This window comes from Eleutherodactylus coqui, chromosome 10 (genome assembly GCF_035609145.1).
Source record: "Eleutherodactylus coqui strain aEleCoq1 chromosome 10, aEleCoq1.hap1, whole genome shotgun sequence".
NCBI classification, from domain to species: Eukaryota; Metazoa; Chordata; class Amphibia; order Anura; family Eleutherodactylidae; genus Eleutherodactylus; species Eleutherodactylus coqui.
In genome coordinates this window covers 78,300,222-78,317,037 of record NC_089846.1, presented here as the reverse complement: position 1 = coordinate 78,317,037, position 16,816 = coordinate 78,300,222, and the positions used below count along the sequence as shown (strand labels likewise).

The following is a 16,816-nucleotide window of genomic DNA, read 5'->3' as shown; positions in this document are numbered from 1 at the left end:
CGATGAGGTGACTGACCCCACCTGGTTTGCTACGCCTACTGAGGACAGGTCTTCAGAGGGGGAGGCAAGGGCAGCAGCAGGGCAGATTGCAAGAGGCAGTGCGGTGGCCAGGGGTAGAGGCAGGGCCAGACAGAATAATCCACCAACTGTTTCCCAAAGCGCCTCCTCGCGCCATGCCACCCTGCAGAGGCCGAGGTGCTCAAAGGTCTGGCAGTTTTTCACTGAGAGTGCAGACGACCGACGAACAGTGGTGTGCAACCTGTGTCGCGCCAAGATCAGCCGGGGAGCCACCACCACCAGCCTCACCACCACCAGCATGCACAGACATATGATGGCCAAGCACCCCACAAGGTGGGACGAAGGCCGTTCACCGCCTCCGGTTTGCACCGCTGCCTCTCCCCCTGTGCCCCAACCTGCCACTGAGATCCAACCCCCCTCTCAGGGCACAGGCACTACCGTCTCCTGGCCTGCACCCACACCCTCACCTCCACTGTCCTCGGCCCCATCCACCAATGTCTGTCAGCGCACCGTCCAGCCGTCGCTAGCGCAAGTGTTGGAGCGCAAGCGCAAGTACGCCGCCACGCACCCGCATGCTCAAGCGTTAAACGTGCACATAGCTAAATTTATCAGCCTGGAGATGCTGCCGTATAGGGTTGAGGAAACGGAGGCTTTCAAAAGCATGATGGCGGTGGCGGCCCCGCGCTACTCAGTTCCCAGTCGCCACTACTTTTCCCGATGTGCCGTCCCAGCCCTGCACGACCACGTCTCCCGCAACATTGTACGCGCCCTCACCAACGCGGTTACTGCCAAGGTCCACTTAACAACGGACACGTGGACAAGCACAGGCGGGCAGGGCCACTATATCTCCCTGACGGCACATTGGGTGAATTTAGTGGAGGCTGGGACCGAGTCAGAGCATGGGACCGCTCACGTCCTACCCACCCCCAGAATTGTGGGCCCCAGCTCGGTGCTGGTATCTGCGGCGGTGTATGCTTCCTCCACTAAACCACCCTCCTCCTCCTCCTCCTCCTCCTATGAACCTCTGTTTCGCAATCAAGATGTGTCAGCAGCAGCACGTCGCCAGCAGTCGGTGTCGCGCGGCACGGCAGCACAGCGGTGGGCAAGTGTCAGCAGGCCGTGCTGAAACTACTCAGCTTAGGAGATAAGAGGCACACAACCCACGAACTGCTGCAAGGTCTGACAGAGCAGACCGACCGCTGGCTTGCGCCGCTGAGCCTCCAACCGGGCATGGTCGTGTGTGACAACGGCCGTAACCTGGTGGCGGCTCTGCAGCTCGGCAGCCTCACGCACGTGCCATGCCTGGCCCACGTCTTTAATTTGGTGGTTCAGCGCTTTCTGAAAAGCTACCCACGCTTGTCAGACCTGCTCGGAAAGGTGCGCCGGCTCTGCGCACATTTCCGCAAGTCCCACACGGATGCTGCCACCCTGCGCACCCTGCAACATCGGTTTCATCTGCCAGTGCACTGACTGCTGTGCGACGTGCCCACACGGTGGAACTCTGCGCTCCACATGTTGGCCAGGCTCTATGAGCAGCGTAGAGCTATAGTGGAATACCAACTCCAGCATGGGCGGCGCAGTGGGAGTCAGCCTCCTCAATTCTTTACAGAAGAGTGGGCCTGGTTGGCAGATATCTGCCAGGTCCTTGGAAACTTTGAGGAGTCTACCCAGATGGTGAGCGGCGATGCTGCAATCATTAGCGTCACCATTCCTCTGCTATGCCTCTTGAGAAGTTCCCTGCAAAGCATAAAGGCAGACGCTTTGCGCTCGGAAACAGAGCCGGGGGAAGACAGTATGTCGCTGGATAGTCAGAGCACCCTCCTGTCTATATCTCAGCGCGTTGAGGAGGAGGAGGAGCATAAGGAGGATGAGGAGGAGGGGGAAGAGACAGCTTGGCCCACTGCTGAGGGGACCCATGCTGCTTGCCTGTCATCCTTTCAGCGTGTATGGCCTGAGGAGGAGGAGGAGGAGGAGGAGGATCCTGAAAGTGATCTTCCTATTGAGGACAGCCATGTGTTGCGTACAGGTACCCTGGCATACATGGCTGACTTCATGTTAGGATGCCTTTCTCGTGACCCTCGCGTTACACGCATTCTGGCCACTACGGATTACTGGGTGTACACACTGCTTGACCCACGGTATAAGGAGAACCTCTCCACTCTCATACCCGAAGAGGAAAGGGGTTCGAGAGTGATGCTATACCACAGGACCCTGGCGGAAAAAACTGATGGTAAAATTCCCATCTGACAGCGCTAGTGGCAGAAGGCGCAGTTCCGAGGGCCAGGTAGCAGGGGAGGCGCAGAGATCAGGCAGCATGTACAGCACAGGCAGGGGAACACTCTCTAAGGCCTTTGACAGATTTCTGGCTCCCCAGCAAGACTGTGTCACGGCTCCCCAGTCAAGGCTGAGTCGGCGGGAGCACTGTAAAAGGATGGTGAGGGAGTACGTAGCCGATCGCACGACCGTCCTCCGTGACGCCTCTGCCCCCTACAACTACTGGGTGTCGAAGCTGGACACGTGGCCTGAACTCGCGCTGTTTGCCCTGGAGGTGCTTGCTTGTCCTGCGGCTAGCGTCTTGTCAGAGAGGGTGTTTAGTGCGGCTGGGGGAATCATCACAGATAAGTGTACCCGCCTGTCAACTGACAGTGCCGACAGGCTTACACTCATCAAGATGAACAAAGCCTGGATTTCCCCAGACTTCTCTTCTCCACCAGCGGACAGCAGCGATACCTAAACAATACGTAGGCTGCACCCGCGGATGGAAGCATTGTTCTCTATCACCATCAAAAACGTGGACCTTTTAGCTTCATCAATCTGTGTATAATATTCATCCTCCTCCTCCTGCTCCTCCTCCTGAAACCTGACATAATCACGCCGAACGGGCAATTTTTCTTAGGCCCACAAGGCTCAGTCATATAATTTTTGTAAACAATTTTTATACGTTTCAATGCTCATTAAAGAGTTGAAACTTTCACCTGAACCAATTTTTATTTTAACTGGGCTGCCTCCAGGCCTAGTTACCAATTAAGCCACATTAACCAAAGCGATTAATGGGTTTCACCTGCCCTCTTGGTTGAGCATGGGCAATTATTCTGGGGTACATTAGTACTGTTGGTACACCAATTTTTTGGGGCCCTCGACTACAGTGTAATCCCATTAATTTTTTGCCCACCTGCATAAAAGCTGACGTTACATCAGCTGTGTTGGGCACTGCAATGGGATATACTTATGTACCGCCGGTGGGTTTCAGGGAGCCACCCATGCCGTGGGTCCACACGGAGTTGTAACTACATGTGTCCACTTCTAAAGAGCCCCAGTCTGACTGGGGCATGCAGTGTGGGCCGAAGCCCACTTGCATTAAACATGACATTACCTCAGCTGTGATGGGCAATGCAATGGGATATATTTATGTACCGCCAGTGGCTTCCTGGCACCCACCCATGCTGTCGGTCCACACGGAGTTGTAACTACATGTGTCCACTTCTAAAGAACCCCAGTCTGACTGGGGCATGCAGTGTGGGCCGAAGCCCACCTGCATTTAATCGAACGTTACCTCAGCTGTGATGGGCACTGCAATGGGATACATTAATGTACAGCCGGTGGGTTCCAGGGAGCCACCCATGCTGTGGGTGCACACAGCATTCCCATTGCGGAGTTGTACCAGCCTGTGTCTATTTATAAAAAAACGCGGTCTGACTGGGGCATGCAGACACCTTGACAGAATGAATAGTGTGTGGCACATAGGTTCCCCATTGCTATGCCCACGTGTGCAGCTTCTGATGGCGGTGGCACAGGATTATATTTCTCATTGCTTCTGTACAGCATTGTGGGCTATCGCCCCGTCTCTTTTAAAGAGGGTCGCTGCCTAGCCGTGCCAACCCTCTGCAGTGTGTGCCTGCGGTTCCTCCTCATGGCAGACGCACTTATAAATAGACATGAGTGTGGCGTGGCATGAGGGCAGCTGAAGGCTGCGCAAGGACAATTTGGTGTGCGCTGTGGACACTGGGTCGTGCAGGGGGGGGGGTTGGGCAGCATGTAACCCAGGAGAAGTGGCAGCGGAGTGTCATGCAGGCAGTGATTGTGCTTTGTTGGAGGTAGTGTGGTGCTTAGCTAAGGTATGCATTGCTAATGAGGGCTTTTCAGAAGTAAAAGTTGTTGGGGGGGGCCCACTCTTGCCGCTATTGTGGCTTAATAATGGGACCTGGAAACTTGAGATGCAGCCTAACATGTAGCCCTTCGCCTGCCCTATCCGTTGCTGTGTCGTTCCCATCACTTTCTTGAATTGCCCAGATTTTCACAAATGGAAACCTTAGCGAGCATCGGCGATATACAAAAATGCTCGAGTTGCCAATTGACTTCAATGGGGTTCGTTACTCGAAACGAAACCTCGAGCATCGCGATAATTTCGTCTCGAGTAACGAGCACCCGAGCATTTTGATGCTCGCTCATCTCTAAACTTCACGCACAGCGTACGGCCACAGCCAGTGATAGAGGGGACGTCATATACATGCTATATAGCCTGTATTCTTTTTCCAAAAAATTAAAATAAAAGATCCTTTGTTGGGCTACATCTAACCATCTGAAATTTACTGGGTGTCTGGTGGGAGTTGCAGTGTATCAGTATTGCACAGCTAGGCCTGTTTGCAGCCTTCCGTATTCTTTGTTTCTGCCTGGAGTTAGCATTACAATATCGCTGTCAGCCTCCAACTGTACGCAATTATTCCATAATTATTTACACCGCTCTGTGTCTGCTGTATTCGTAATTCACGATGCTGAGGGGTAGGGGTAGGGCTAGAGGACGTGGACGCTGGCGAGGACGCGGAGGTCCAAGTGAGGGAGTGGGCACAGGCCGAGTTCCTGGTCCAGGTGAATTGCAGCCGGCTGCTACGGGATTAGGAGAGAGGCAAGCTTCTGGGGTCCCCAACTTCATATCACAATTTATGGGCCCACATGGTAGACCTTTATTACAAACAGAGCAGTGTGAGCAGGTCCTTTCGTGGATGGCAAAAAAGGCATCCAGCAATGTATCGACCACCCAGTCTTCTACGCCGTCCACAGCTGCAACTCTGAATCCTCTCCCTGCTGCTCCTCTTTCCTTCCAGCCTCGTCACTCCATGAAAATGACACATTCTGATGAGCAGGCAGACTCCCAAGAACTGTTCTCGGGCCCCTGCCTTGATTGGGAAAAAATGGTTCCTCTCTCACCTGAGGAGTTTGTTGTGACCGATGCCCAACCTTTGGAAAGTTCCCAGGGTCCGGGTGATGAGGCTGGGGACTTCCGGCAACTGTCTCAAGAGCTTTCAGTGGGTGAGGAGGACGATGACGATGATACACAGTTGTCTATCAGTGAGGTAGTAGTAAGGGCAGTAAGTCCGTGGGAGGAGCGCACAGAGGATTCGGAAGAAGAGCCGCTGGATGATGAGGTGACTGACCCCACCTGGTTTGCCTGGTTTGCTAAGCCAACTTAGGACAGGTCTTCAGAGGGGGAGGCAAGTGCAGCAGCAGGACAGGTTGGAAGAGCCAGTGGGGTGGCCAGGGGTAGAGGCAGGGCCAGAGCGAAGAATCCCCCAACTGTTTCCCAAAGCATCCCCTCGCGCCAAGCCACCGTGCAGAGGCCTAGGTGTTCAAAGGTGTGGATGTTTTTCAGTGAGAGCGCGGACGACCGACGAACAGGGGTGTGCAACCTGTGTCGTGCCAAGATCAGCTCGGGAGCCACCAGTACCAGCCTCACCGCCACCAGCATGCGCAGGCATATGATGGCCAAGCACCCCACAAGGTGGGATGAAGGCCGTTCACCGCCTCCGGGTCGCACCACTGCCTCTCCCCCTGTGCCCCAACCTGCCACTCAGATCCAACCCCTCCTCTCAGGACACAGGCACGAGCGCCTCCAGGCCTGCACCCACACCCTCACCTCTGCTGTCCTCGACCCCATCCAGCAATGTCTCTCAGCGCAGCGTCCAGCTGTCACTAGCGCAAGCGTTGGAGCGAAAGCGCAAATACGCCGCCACGCACCCGCAAGCTCAAGCTTTAAATGTGCACATTGCCAAATTGGTCAGCCTGGAGATGCTGCGGTACAGGCTTGTGGAAATGGAGGCTTTCAAAAACATGATGGCGACAGTGGTCCCACGCTACTCGGTCTCCAGTCACCACTATTTTTCCCAGTGTGCCGTCCCAGCAGTACACCAGCACGTCTCCCGCAATCAATTGCGCCCTCAACAACGCGGTTACTGGGAAGGTCCACTTAACCACGGACACGTGGACAAGTACTGGCGGGCAGGGCCACTATATCTCCCTGACGGCACATTGGGTGAATTTGGTGAAGGCTGGGACCGAGTCAGAGCCTGGGACCGCACACGTCCTACCCACACCCAGAATAGTGGGTCCTTCCTCGGTTCTGGTATCTGTGGCGGTCTATGCCACCTCCTCTATACCTTCTTTCCCCTCCTCCTACGCAACCTCTACCTTTCAATTAAGAAATCTGACTAGCAAGTCGCCATCAGTCAGAGTGGCACGGCAGCACAGCGGTGGGCAAGCGTCAGCAGGCCGTGCTGAAACTCCTCAGCCTAGGCCCCCGAACTGTTGCAGGGTCTGACAGATCAGACCGAGCTCTAGCTTTCGTCGCTGAGCCTCCAGCCGGGCATGGTCGTGTGTGACAACGGCCGTAACCTGGTGGCGGCACTGCAGCTCGGCAGCCTCACACACGTGCCATGCCTGGCCCACGTCTTCAATTTGGTGCTTCAGCGGTTTCTGAAAAACTACCCACACTTTTCAGACCTCCTCGGCAAGGTGCGCCAGGTCTGCACACATTTCCACAAGTCCACCACGGTTGCTGCCACCCTGCGGACCCTGCAACATCGGTTTAATCTGCCAGAGCACCGACTGCTGTGCGACGTGCCCACACGGTGGAATTCTACGCTGCACATGTTGGCCCGGCTATATGAGCAGCGTAGAGCAATAGTGGAATACCAACTCCAACATGGGCGGCGTACTGGGAGTCAGCCTCCTCAATTCTTTACCGAGAAGTGGGCCTGGATGGCAGATATCTGCCAGGTCCTTGGAAATTTTGAGGAGTCTACCCAGATGGTGAGCGGCGATGCTGTAATCATTAGCGTCACCATTCCTCTGCTATGCCTGCTGAGAAGTTTGCTGCAAAGCATAAAGGCTGACGCTTTGAGGTTGGAACAGGAGACGGGGGAAGAGAGTTTATCACTTGATAGTCAGAGCACCGTCATGTCTATATCTCAGCGCGTTTTGGAGGAGGAGGAGGATGAGGAGGAGCAGGAGGAGGAGGGGGAACTGACAGCTGGGCCCACTGTAGAGGGTACCCATGCTGCTTGCCTCCCATCTGTTCAGAGTGTATGGCCTGTGGAGGAGGAGGAGAAGGATCCTGAAAGTGATCTTCCTAGTGAGGACAGCGATGTGTTGCGTACTGGTACCCTGGCACACATGGCTGACTTCATGTCAGGCTACCTTTCTCGTGACCCTCGGGTTAGACGCATTCTGGCCACTACGGATTACTGGGTGTACACCCTTCTTGACCCACGGTATAAGGAGAACCTCTCCACTCTCATTCCCGAAGAGGAAATTGGTTCGAGAGTGATGCAATACCACAGGGCCCTGGTGGACCAACTGATGGTAAACTTCCCATCTGACAGCGCTAGTGGCAGAAGGCGCAGTTCCAAGGGCCAGGTAGCAGGGGAGGCGTGGAGGTCAGGCAGCATGTACAGCGCAGGCAGGGGAACACTCTCCAAGGCCTTTGCCAGCTTTATGGCTCCCCAGCAAGATTGTGTCACCACTCCCCAGTCAAGGCTGAGTCGGCGGGAGCACTGTAAAATGATGGTGAGGGAGTACATAGCCGATCGTACCACCGTCCTCCGTGATGCCTCTGCTCCATACAACTACTCGGTGTCAAAGCTGGACACGTGGCACGAACTTGCGCTGTATGCCCTGGAGGTGCTTGCTTGCCCTGCCGCTAGCGTCTTGTCAGAGAGGGTGTTTAGTGCAGCTGGGGGAATCATCACGGATAAGCGTACCCGCCTGTCAACTGCCAGTGCCGACATGCTTACATTCATAAAGATGAACAAAGCCTGGATTTCCCCAGACTTCTCTTCTCCACCAGTGGAGAGCAGCGGAACCTAAAGATTCTTTTCGCTGCAACCGCGGATACAAACATTCTTCTCTATCACGGGAAAAAGAGGGACATTTACCTTTGTCAATCTGTTTATGATATTAGTGCTCCTGCTCCTCCTCCTCCTGAAACATCATGTCATCACGCTGAACTGCCAATTTTTTTTGCGGCCCAAAAAGCTCATCTAACTATTTTTAAACAATTTGTCAACGTTTCTAACTAAAGCATTGAAACTTTTACATGAACCAATTTTTTTTAACAGGGCTGCCTCCAGGCTCTGTTACAAATTAAGCCACAGCGAGCTAAAATATTAATGGGTTTCACATGCCCTCTCGGTTGAGCAATTTTTCAGGGGTACATTTGTACTGTTGGTACACTAATTTTTGTGTCCTCGCCTATACTGTAATTCAAGTAATTTTTCTGGCCTTCGCCTACACTCATGGCACACCAATGTGTCAGGGGTTGGCCTACACTCTTGCTACAGAAATGTAACTCGGGTCTGCCTTCCTATACTTCTGCCACAGTAATGTTACAGGAGTCTGCCTATATTTCTGCAGCAGAAATGTTACTTTGGTCTGCCTATACTTCTGCTACAGAAATGCTACTGGGGTCTGCCTACACTTCTACTACAGAAATGGTATTAGGGTCTGCCTATACTTCTGCTACAAAAATGGTACTAGGGTCTGCCTCTGCTTCTGCTACATAAATGTTACAGGGGTCTCCTTATACTGCTGCTACAGAAATGTTACTGGGGTCTGCCTATACTTCTGCTACAGAAATGTTACTGGGATCTGTCTATACTGTTACTACAGAAATGTTACAGGGGTCTGCCTATACTGCTGCCACTTAAATGTTACAGGGGTCTGCCTATACTGTTGCTACAAAAATGTTACAGGGGTGTGCCTATACTTCTGCTACAAGAATGTTACAGGGGTCTGCCTATACTTCTGCTACAAGAATGTTACAGGGGTCTGCCTATACTGCTGCCACGGAAATGTTACAGGGGACTGCCTATACTGCTGCCACAAGGATGTTACTGGGGTCTGCCTATACTGCTGCCACTTAAATGTTCCTGGGGTCTGCCTATACTGCTGACACGTAAATTTTACAGGGGTCTGCCTATACTGCTGCCACAAGGATGATACTGGGGTCTGCCATACTGCTACCACTTAAATGTTCCTGGGGTCTGCCTATACTGCTGCCACAAGGATGTTATTGGGGTCTGCCTATACTGCTGCCACTTAAATGTTCCTGGGGTCTGCCTATACTGCTGCCACAAGGATGTTATTGGGGTCTGCCTATACTGCTGCCACTTAAATGTTCCTGGGGTCTGCCTATACTGCTGCCACAAGGATGTTATTGGGGTCTGCCTATACTGCTGCCACTTAAATGTTACTTGGGTCTGCCTATACTGCTGCCACGTAAATTTTACAGGGTTCTGCCTATACTGCTGCCACGTAAATTTTACAGGGTTCTGCCTATACTGCTGCCACAAGGATGTTACTGGGGTCTGCCATACTGCTGCCACTTAAATGTTCCTGGGGTCTGCCTATACTGCTGCCACAAGGATGTTATTGGGGTCTGCCTATACTGCTGCCACTTAAATGTTCCTGGGGTCTGCCTATACTGCTGCCACAAGGATGTTATTGGGGTCTGCCTATACTGCTGCCACTTAAATGTTCCTGGGGTCTGCCTATACTGCTGCCACAAGGATGTTATTGGGGTCTGCCTATACTGCTGCCACTTAAATGTTACTTGGGTCTGCCTATACTGCTGCCACGTAAATTTTACAGGGTTCTGCCTATACTGCTGCCACGTAAATTTTACAGGGTTCTGCCTATACTGCTGCCACAAGGATGTTACTGGGGTCTGCCTATACTGCTGCCACTTAAATGTTCCTGGGGTCTGTCTATACTGCTGCCACGTGAATATTACAGGGGTCTGCCTATACTGCTGCCACAAGGATGTTACGGGGGTCTGCCTATACTGCTGCCACAAGGATGTTCCAGGGGTCTGCCTAAACTGCTGCCACTTAAATGTTACAGGGGTCTGCCTATACTTCTGCTACTGAAATGTTACTGGAGTCTGTCTATATTGTTACTACAGAAATGTTACTGGGGTCTCCCTAGACTTTTGCAACATAACTGTTACTGGGGTCAACTTATACCTTTGCTACAGGAATATTACAGGGGTCTGTGCATACTATGGGTGCACTAAGTTTTCCCATCGCGTTGTTCTACCTATCTGGCCCCCCAAAAAACCCAGACTGACTAGGGCATGGAGTATGGGCCAAAGCCAACATGTATTTTCTCTCATGTTACCTCAGCTATACGGGGCACTGCAATGGGATTTCTTTATGTACCGTCTGTGGGTTCCTGGGAGCCACCCATGCTGTGGGTGCACACAGACTTCCCATAGCGGAGTTGTACCTGCCTGGCACTATGAAAAAAAACCAGACTGGCTAGGGCATGGAGTGTGGGCTAAAGCCAACATGTATTTTCTCTCATGTTACCACAGCTATCCGGGGCACTGCAATGGGATTTCTTTATGTACCGTCTGTGGGTTCCTAGGAGCCACCCATACTGTGGGTGCACACAGATTTTCCATAGCTGAGTTGTACCTGCCTGCCACTTTTAAAAAAACCCAGACTGACTATGGCATGGAGTGTGGGCCGAAGCCAGCCTGTATTTTCTCTCACGTTACCTCAGCTATCCGGGGCACCGCAGTGGGATTTCTTTATGTACCGTCTGTGGGTTCCTGGGAGCCACCCATGCTGTGTGTGCACACAGACTTCCCATAGCGGAGTTCTACCTGCCTGGCCCTATGAAAAAAACCCAGACTGACTAGGGCATGGAGTGTGGGCTGAAGCCAACATGTATTTTCTCTCACGTTACCTCAGCTATCCGGGGCACTGCAATGGGATTTCTTTATGTACCGTCTGTGGGTTCCTGGGAGCCACCCATGCTGTGGGGGCACACACACTTCCCATTGCGGAGTTGTACCTGCCTGGCACTATGAAAAAAACCCAGACTGGCTTGGGCATGGAGTGTGGGCCGAAGCCAACATGTATTTTCTCTCACGTTACCACAGCTCTCTGGGGCACTGCAATAGGATTTCTTTATGTACCGTTGGTGGGTTCCTGGGAGCCACCCATGCTGTGGGTGCACACAGACTTCCCATAGAGGTGTTTTACCTGTCTGACCCCAAAACACTGACAGACTTGGGTAGGGTGCAGAGTGCAGATGGTCTACCCCTTGTGTTGTCGATGAGGTATCTGACACCCAAACAGAATTAGTAGTGTGTGGACACATGGAGTCCCCATTGCTATGTCACTCGCAGCACCTTGGGCCACACAAGGTGTTTGCTGGGACGGAGGCTGACCCAGGGCCGGCTCACATACTTCCCATACAGAGTATTGCTGCATTGTGGAGATGTGTAGAAGTGCTGGGCTGGCAGCTGAGTCCCCTTTATGCCCACGCTTGCTGCTCCTGACGGAGGTGGCACAGGATTAGAATGAAGATCGAACATCAATTTCTCATTGATTCTCTACAGCATTGTGGGTTATCGCCCCCCCTCCCTTTTAAAGAGGGTCGCTACCTGGCCCTGCCAACCCTCTGCAGTGTGTGCCTTCGGTTCCTCCTCATGGCAGACACACTTATAAATAGACATGAGGGTGGTGTGGCTATGAAGCCAGCGTGTGGCATGAGGGCAGCTGAAGGCTGTGCAGGGACACTTTTTTGTGCGCTGCGGCTGCAGGGTCGTGTGTGTGTGTGTGTGTGTGTGTGGGGGGGGGGTTGGGCAGCATGTAACCCAGGAGAAGAGGCAGCGGTGTGTCCCGCAGGCAGTGATTGTGCTTGGTTGGAGGTAGTGTGGTGCTTAGCTAAGGTATGCCTTGCTAATGAGGGCTTTTCAGAAGTAAAAATTGTTGGGGGGGCACTCTTGCCGCTATTGTGGCTTAATAGTGAGACCTGGGAACCTGAGATGCAGCCCTGCATGTTGCCCCTTGCCTGCCCTGGACATGGACAACTGTATGTGGCCAGCTCACGTCTCGGAAAAGCTTCAGATTTATTCCTGTATGCACCAGACGGAAAAACAAAAAATATCGTGGATCCACAAGCACTTGAATAAATAAATAGGATTAAAACGACACTTTGAAATGTTTTCCATATGGAAATGAATAAGTTTCAATAAAAATCGCACAATGTAAATTCAATGTTATCACAACAAGTTTCTGTGAATTTCCTTTCTTCTGAGATCGCAGCAAAGCGAGACGGGTAAGCTAGTTTAGAATAAAAGAATAATAAAACCCCAAAAATATATTTGGTATCGCTGCGTCCAAAGAAGTCAGTTCTATCAAAGTAATGCATTATTTATCCCGCATGATGAACGTCATCAGAAAAAAAAATGATGAATGCCTGACTTGCGCTTTTATAGTCACCCGGTCTCAAAGAATAAATGTAATAAAAAGCGATCAAAAAGTTGTATGTACTCCAAAATGGCAGCAATAGAAACAGATTCTGGAAAGCATTGGATCTATGTAGATGCGATTTTAAATCGCACCTATACATTCGCCTAAAAATCGCTTGTGTGACTGCACCCTTAGGGGTTAAAACTAATTTTTACACTTTTTTTTTAAGTCCTCAGAGGCAACAAGAACTTACAATGATTTGATCGCTCCTGCAGTATGAGATAATACCAAATTGTTACATTGTAGCGATCTGGCATAACTTGATAGGCAATCTGCAATTGCAGCCCTGAGGACTTTCAGAAGGCCCCTGGCTGCCATAGCAACCAAACAGCACCCCGCAATCTCATCATGGGGGCCAATCTGCACTCCAATCAGGGCAGGATGTAACTGTATTGGATTAACCCCTTAACAGCACAGGATGTAACTGTACATCCTGTGTCATTAAGAGGTTAATCAAATACATAGTGGCTGATTTTGCTTGTTTTTCTGCACCTTTTCCCTATTTCTAGCCACCGCCACAGGGTAAAGACTGTATATCACAGGGTAACTGGAGGGCAGCGGCTAAAAAATGGGTGACTCCCTATAAGACAGGACCAGTTGACATGTCTGCTGATTCCTGGTTCCTCTCAGTGTGAACATTTGACCCCTACAGCCCCCCAATATGGGAGAGATGGGGGATGGGTAGGGCGAGTAGGACTTTTCGCCACTCTGGCCTTTTTTTTTCTTTGGACAGACGTATTCAGACGGACATTCACTTTAATTCACAGCCTGAAATATATCAGAGATATCTCACTGTGGTAAAATAAAGCCTTAGAGTGGAGTGCCGGCCTTCTGACATACGTGTGAGGCATGGCGTTGATCGCCACACCAGTAATATGTTCATGTCAGGGTTAGCCTGGAGTTTTTTTTTTAATTTCTGGCCACTAGACATCAGCACTCTGTGGGTACCTAAAGAGTCAGCTCTGATCCCATATACTCCATCATCTGCATCGGCGATGCACAACCTTTCTTGGTCCAAGGCCACAATAGAACTTGAAGGGGTATCTAAGGCATTCACGGCATATCAACAGTCTAATACATGAGGGTTCCACTCTTGACTCTCGCTGATCAGGAGAATACTTGCCACCCCTTGGGGCAGTCTAGAAAGGAGGCTCGGCTGTTTGTACTGTAGTCTTAGTGAGCTAAAGAAGTAGGGACTCACAAAACCTGTAGTGGACAGATGCACTGAGCAGCCCTTTCTCATCATCTGCCAAGCAATGAGAAGACCTTAAATACTTGAGGCCACATTTGGCCTCAGCTGCAGGTTGTTGGTGATCTCCACAAACAGCCTATTATTACCGTAAGGTGTGACCTAGGGAACAATGGAGTAGTGTTTCTATAATTGCCCCTGACATACCTACAAGGATACATAATGTGTTCGAAGGTTATTGCAAAAGCGGGGATCTTCCAAAAGTGCCACCGCAGGTCACAAACATGTGGTTGGTTCTGGCAGTACGCCACCTGTTAGAGCTTTCGAAAAAAAGACTTCTAAAAATAATTTAGTCTACGGAGACATTATAGGAGCATTTGAAGAAAAGATATAACTAATCAATTAATAACATTTTATTACTCTCAGTATACACATGGAACAGTTTTTAGCTAGTGATAGCCCGGCGCCGAAAATTATTTTATCTTAACCCATAAGGGACCTTTTACATGGAACAGAATAGGCTGCCGAAGCAACAGAAGCCGCTGTAAATTCCGCCCCCAAATCAGCAGGATTGAAAATGGTTTAAAACCTGCCTGCAATTCCGCATCAAGATCCGCAGTTAGACCTACAGATTTTGGTGTGGAATTCTGCAGCTGTGGATTTGGCTGCGTCCTGCGGCATAATTCAATCCGGAGAGAAAGGTCTCTTAAGAAGCTCTTGTGCTCTTACCTTACTGCAACAAAATCCATTGTAAAGAAATGTACTGTAAATAAAGCGCCCTGACAGCACGGCCCACCGTCACGGCAAAAACACCTGACATATTATGGAAATCCAACCGTCTTCTTCACTTGACTTCAATTTAATAAAATGTTTAAAAGCATGCATAACACGAGGGACCATCAGATGGCCGTGTATCTGGGGCATGCACTGTCTAAGTATTCCACAGACATCACACAGCCCCATAATAGCCTATGAGGCTACTCACATAGACCGATGATCAGTGTGGGAGAAAAAATACTGCATGTCCTATTTTCGAATATTGGGTGTCCATGTGCTATACAATGCATTCTATGGCTTCCTGGGTGCAACTCGCATATTGCTGTCAGAATACGGCTTTAGAAAGGACTTTTTATTTTATTTTACACACATTGTGAGATTTCTGTAGTTAATGAAACTTTGTAAAATTCTTAAGAAATACGAAAAATAAATCTTCCTCTGTCGGTATAGAAAAATGTGTCCCTCAGACTCAAGAGATTTGCCAGCACTGGTCGACCCACTGAATATTGCTACAAACCTTTTAAAGGATATTCCCATCTTAGCAAGTTATCATCTAACCATAGGATAGAGGATAATTAGTGGGGTTTGACTGCAGGGACCTCCACTAATCCCGAGATATCATCTATGATATATCTGTAGTTTTCTCACAGCAGTAGCTGAACAGGCTCACCACCACTCCATTGACTTCAATGGGACCCTTCCGAGAGAGCTGAGTTTAAGTGCTCGGCAATCTCCAACGGGTCGCATTGAAGTTAATGGATTGGTGGTGCACCTGCCTGTCACTTAATAGGATACTTGCAAAACAGCTTCTGTTCTTGCAACCTGAACTGGTACATATGTTCGAATACTAGGAGCACCCTGGGCAGGACCATCAGACCGAGACCCGGAGTGCCCTATGCATGGTGACCAGAGTTAAATTAGACATCACATACAGTAATATATAAGACACTCGTCGCATGCTGAGTTTTATATGATGCCCTTTACACCCCGGGCTGTAAAATATACACTGTGACAGTAACACCTCTTATAACATACAGTAACAGATCTCACTACTCACCAGAACAGACATTAGAGAAGTGTAGGAGGATGATGAGGGTTATGCTCTGCATCCTGTGGGATATGGAACTGACTGATAGCATCGGATGCTTCACGTGAAATACAAGCCACGCCTGCAGCCGGCGCTCTGTCTGTGCACAGGAGGGCGAGTCCTGCTCAGGACGTTTAAGATTCTCTCTTGAAGGAAAGTAAATAAATAGGGGCTTATTTACACATACGCATTTGCGCATGCAAAATTTGCACTTGCTATATGCAGTGAATAGAACCCAATGATTTCAGTGGGTTCGTTCACATGAGCGTATTTTGCTATTACATCTCATTCATGCAAAAAAAAATGTGTGGCATGTTCTATTTTTGTGCATATTGCGCATGAACATATGAAAATAGCGCATATTAGACTACTTTAACTTAATTGCCCATTGAGATCAATGGGAGTATGCTTGCATGTTTTTTGGGCATGCAAATACACACGACATGCATGTGCAAAAAATACAGTAAAACGCACAGGCGCGTGCAAAAATGCAACAACCGTTGCGCCAATGTGCACATTAAGGCAATTAACAAAGACATATGGTCCCAACAACATCAAATGTACTTTCAAAGTTCCGATTTTTATTCCTCCATGTTAAAACAGCTGGCGCAACGTTTCAACCTCTAGATATAGGTCTTTATCAAGGTTTGTTGGGACCATGTGTCTTTGTTGGATGAAGTTACAGTCTGGATCCTGGGCCATTGCATTTTTTTCCTCACCTAGAGAAGGTTTTTTAAAACACTAGGAGATTGTCTTTATTTTCATTTGCTGCTGATTACTCAATTCTTTTTATAAATGCCATTAAGGCAGTGTGAAGTCAGCTTTGGGAAAGCAGAGGCGAAAATGAATGTGAAACCAAGAAGGATAAGGAACGTGTGGAGAAATCAGAGCTTGTGGAAGCTTCGGGCAGCAACAGAGAATTCAAGGGACTCTCCAGAGAAACACACGAACGCCGGCTTCACACAGGCGGATGTGCACTTGTAAAAATGACATGCGCAATACCCAGCGAATAGAACCCATTGATTTCAATGTGTTCGTTCACATTTCTGTATTTCGTGTGTGGATTTTGATTGTGTAAGAAAAAAAAAAAATGCAGCATGCTCCAAGGTCCTCATAGAAGTAAATGGGGGGTGCACAAATACGCACACA

The 16,816-nt window shown here is 50.0% G+C and overlaps 1 protein-coding gene across 1 annotated transcript in view; it reads right to left on the bottom strand.

The window, feature by feature from the left end:
- Positions 1-15,714, bottom strand: part of LOC136580650 (class I histocompatibility antigen, F10 alpha chain-like) — a 75,256-nt gene extending 59,542 nt beyond the window's left edge. The window contains exon 1 of the mRNA XM_066581383.1: positions 15,638-15,714. Coding sequence (XP_066437480.1) covers positions 15,638-15,689 — 52 coding nt within the window. The 5' untranslated portion in view covers positions 15,690-15,714. The remainder of the gene's footprint in view (positions 1-15,637) is intronic.
- Positions 15,715-16,816: the final 1,102 nt, after the last annotated feature.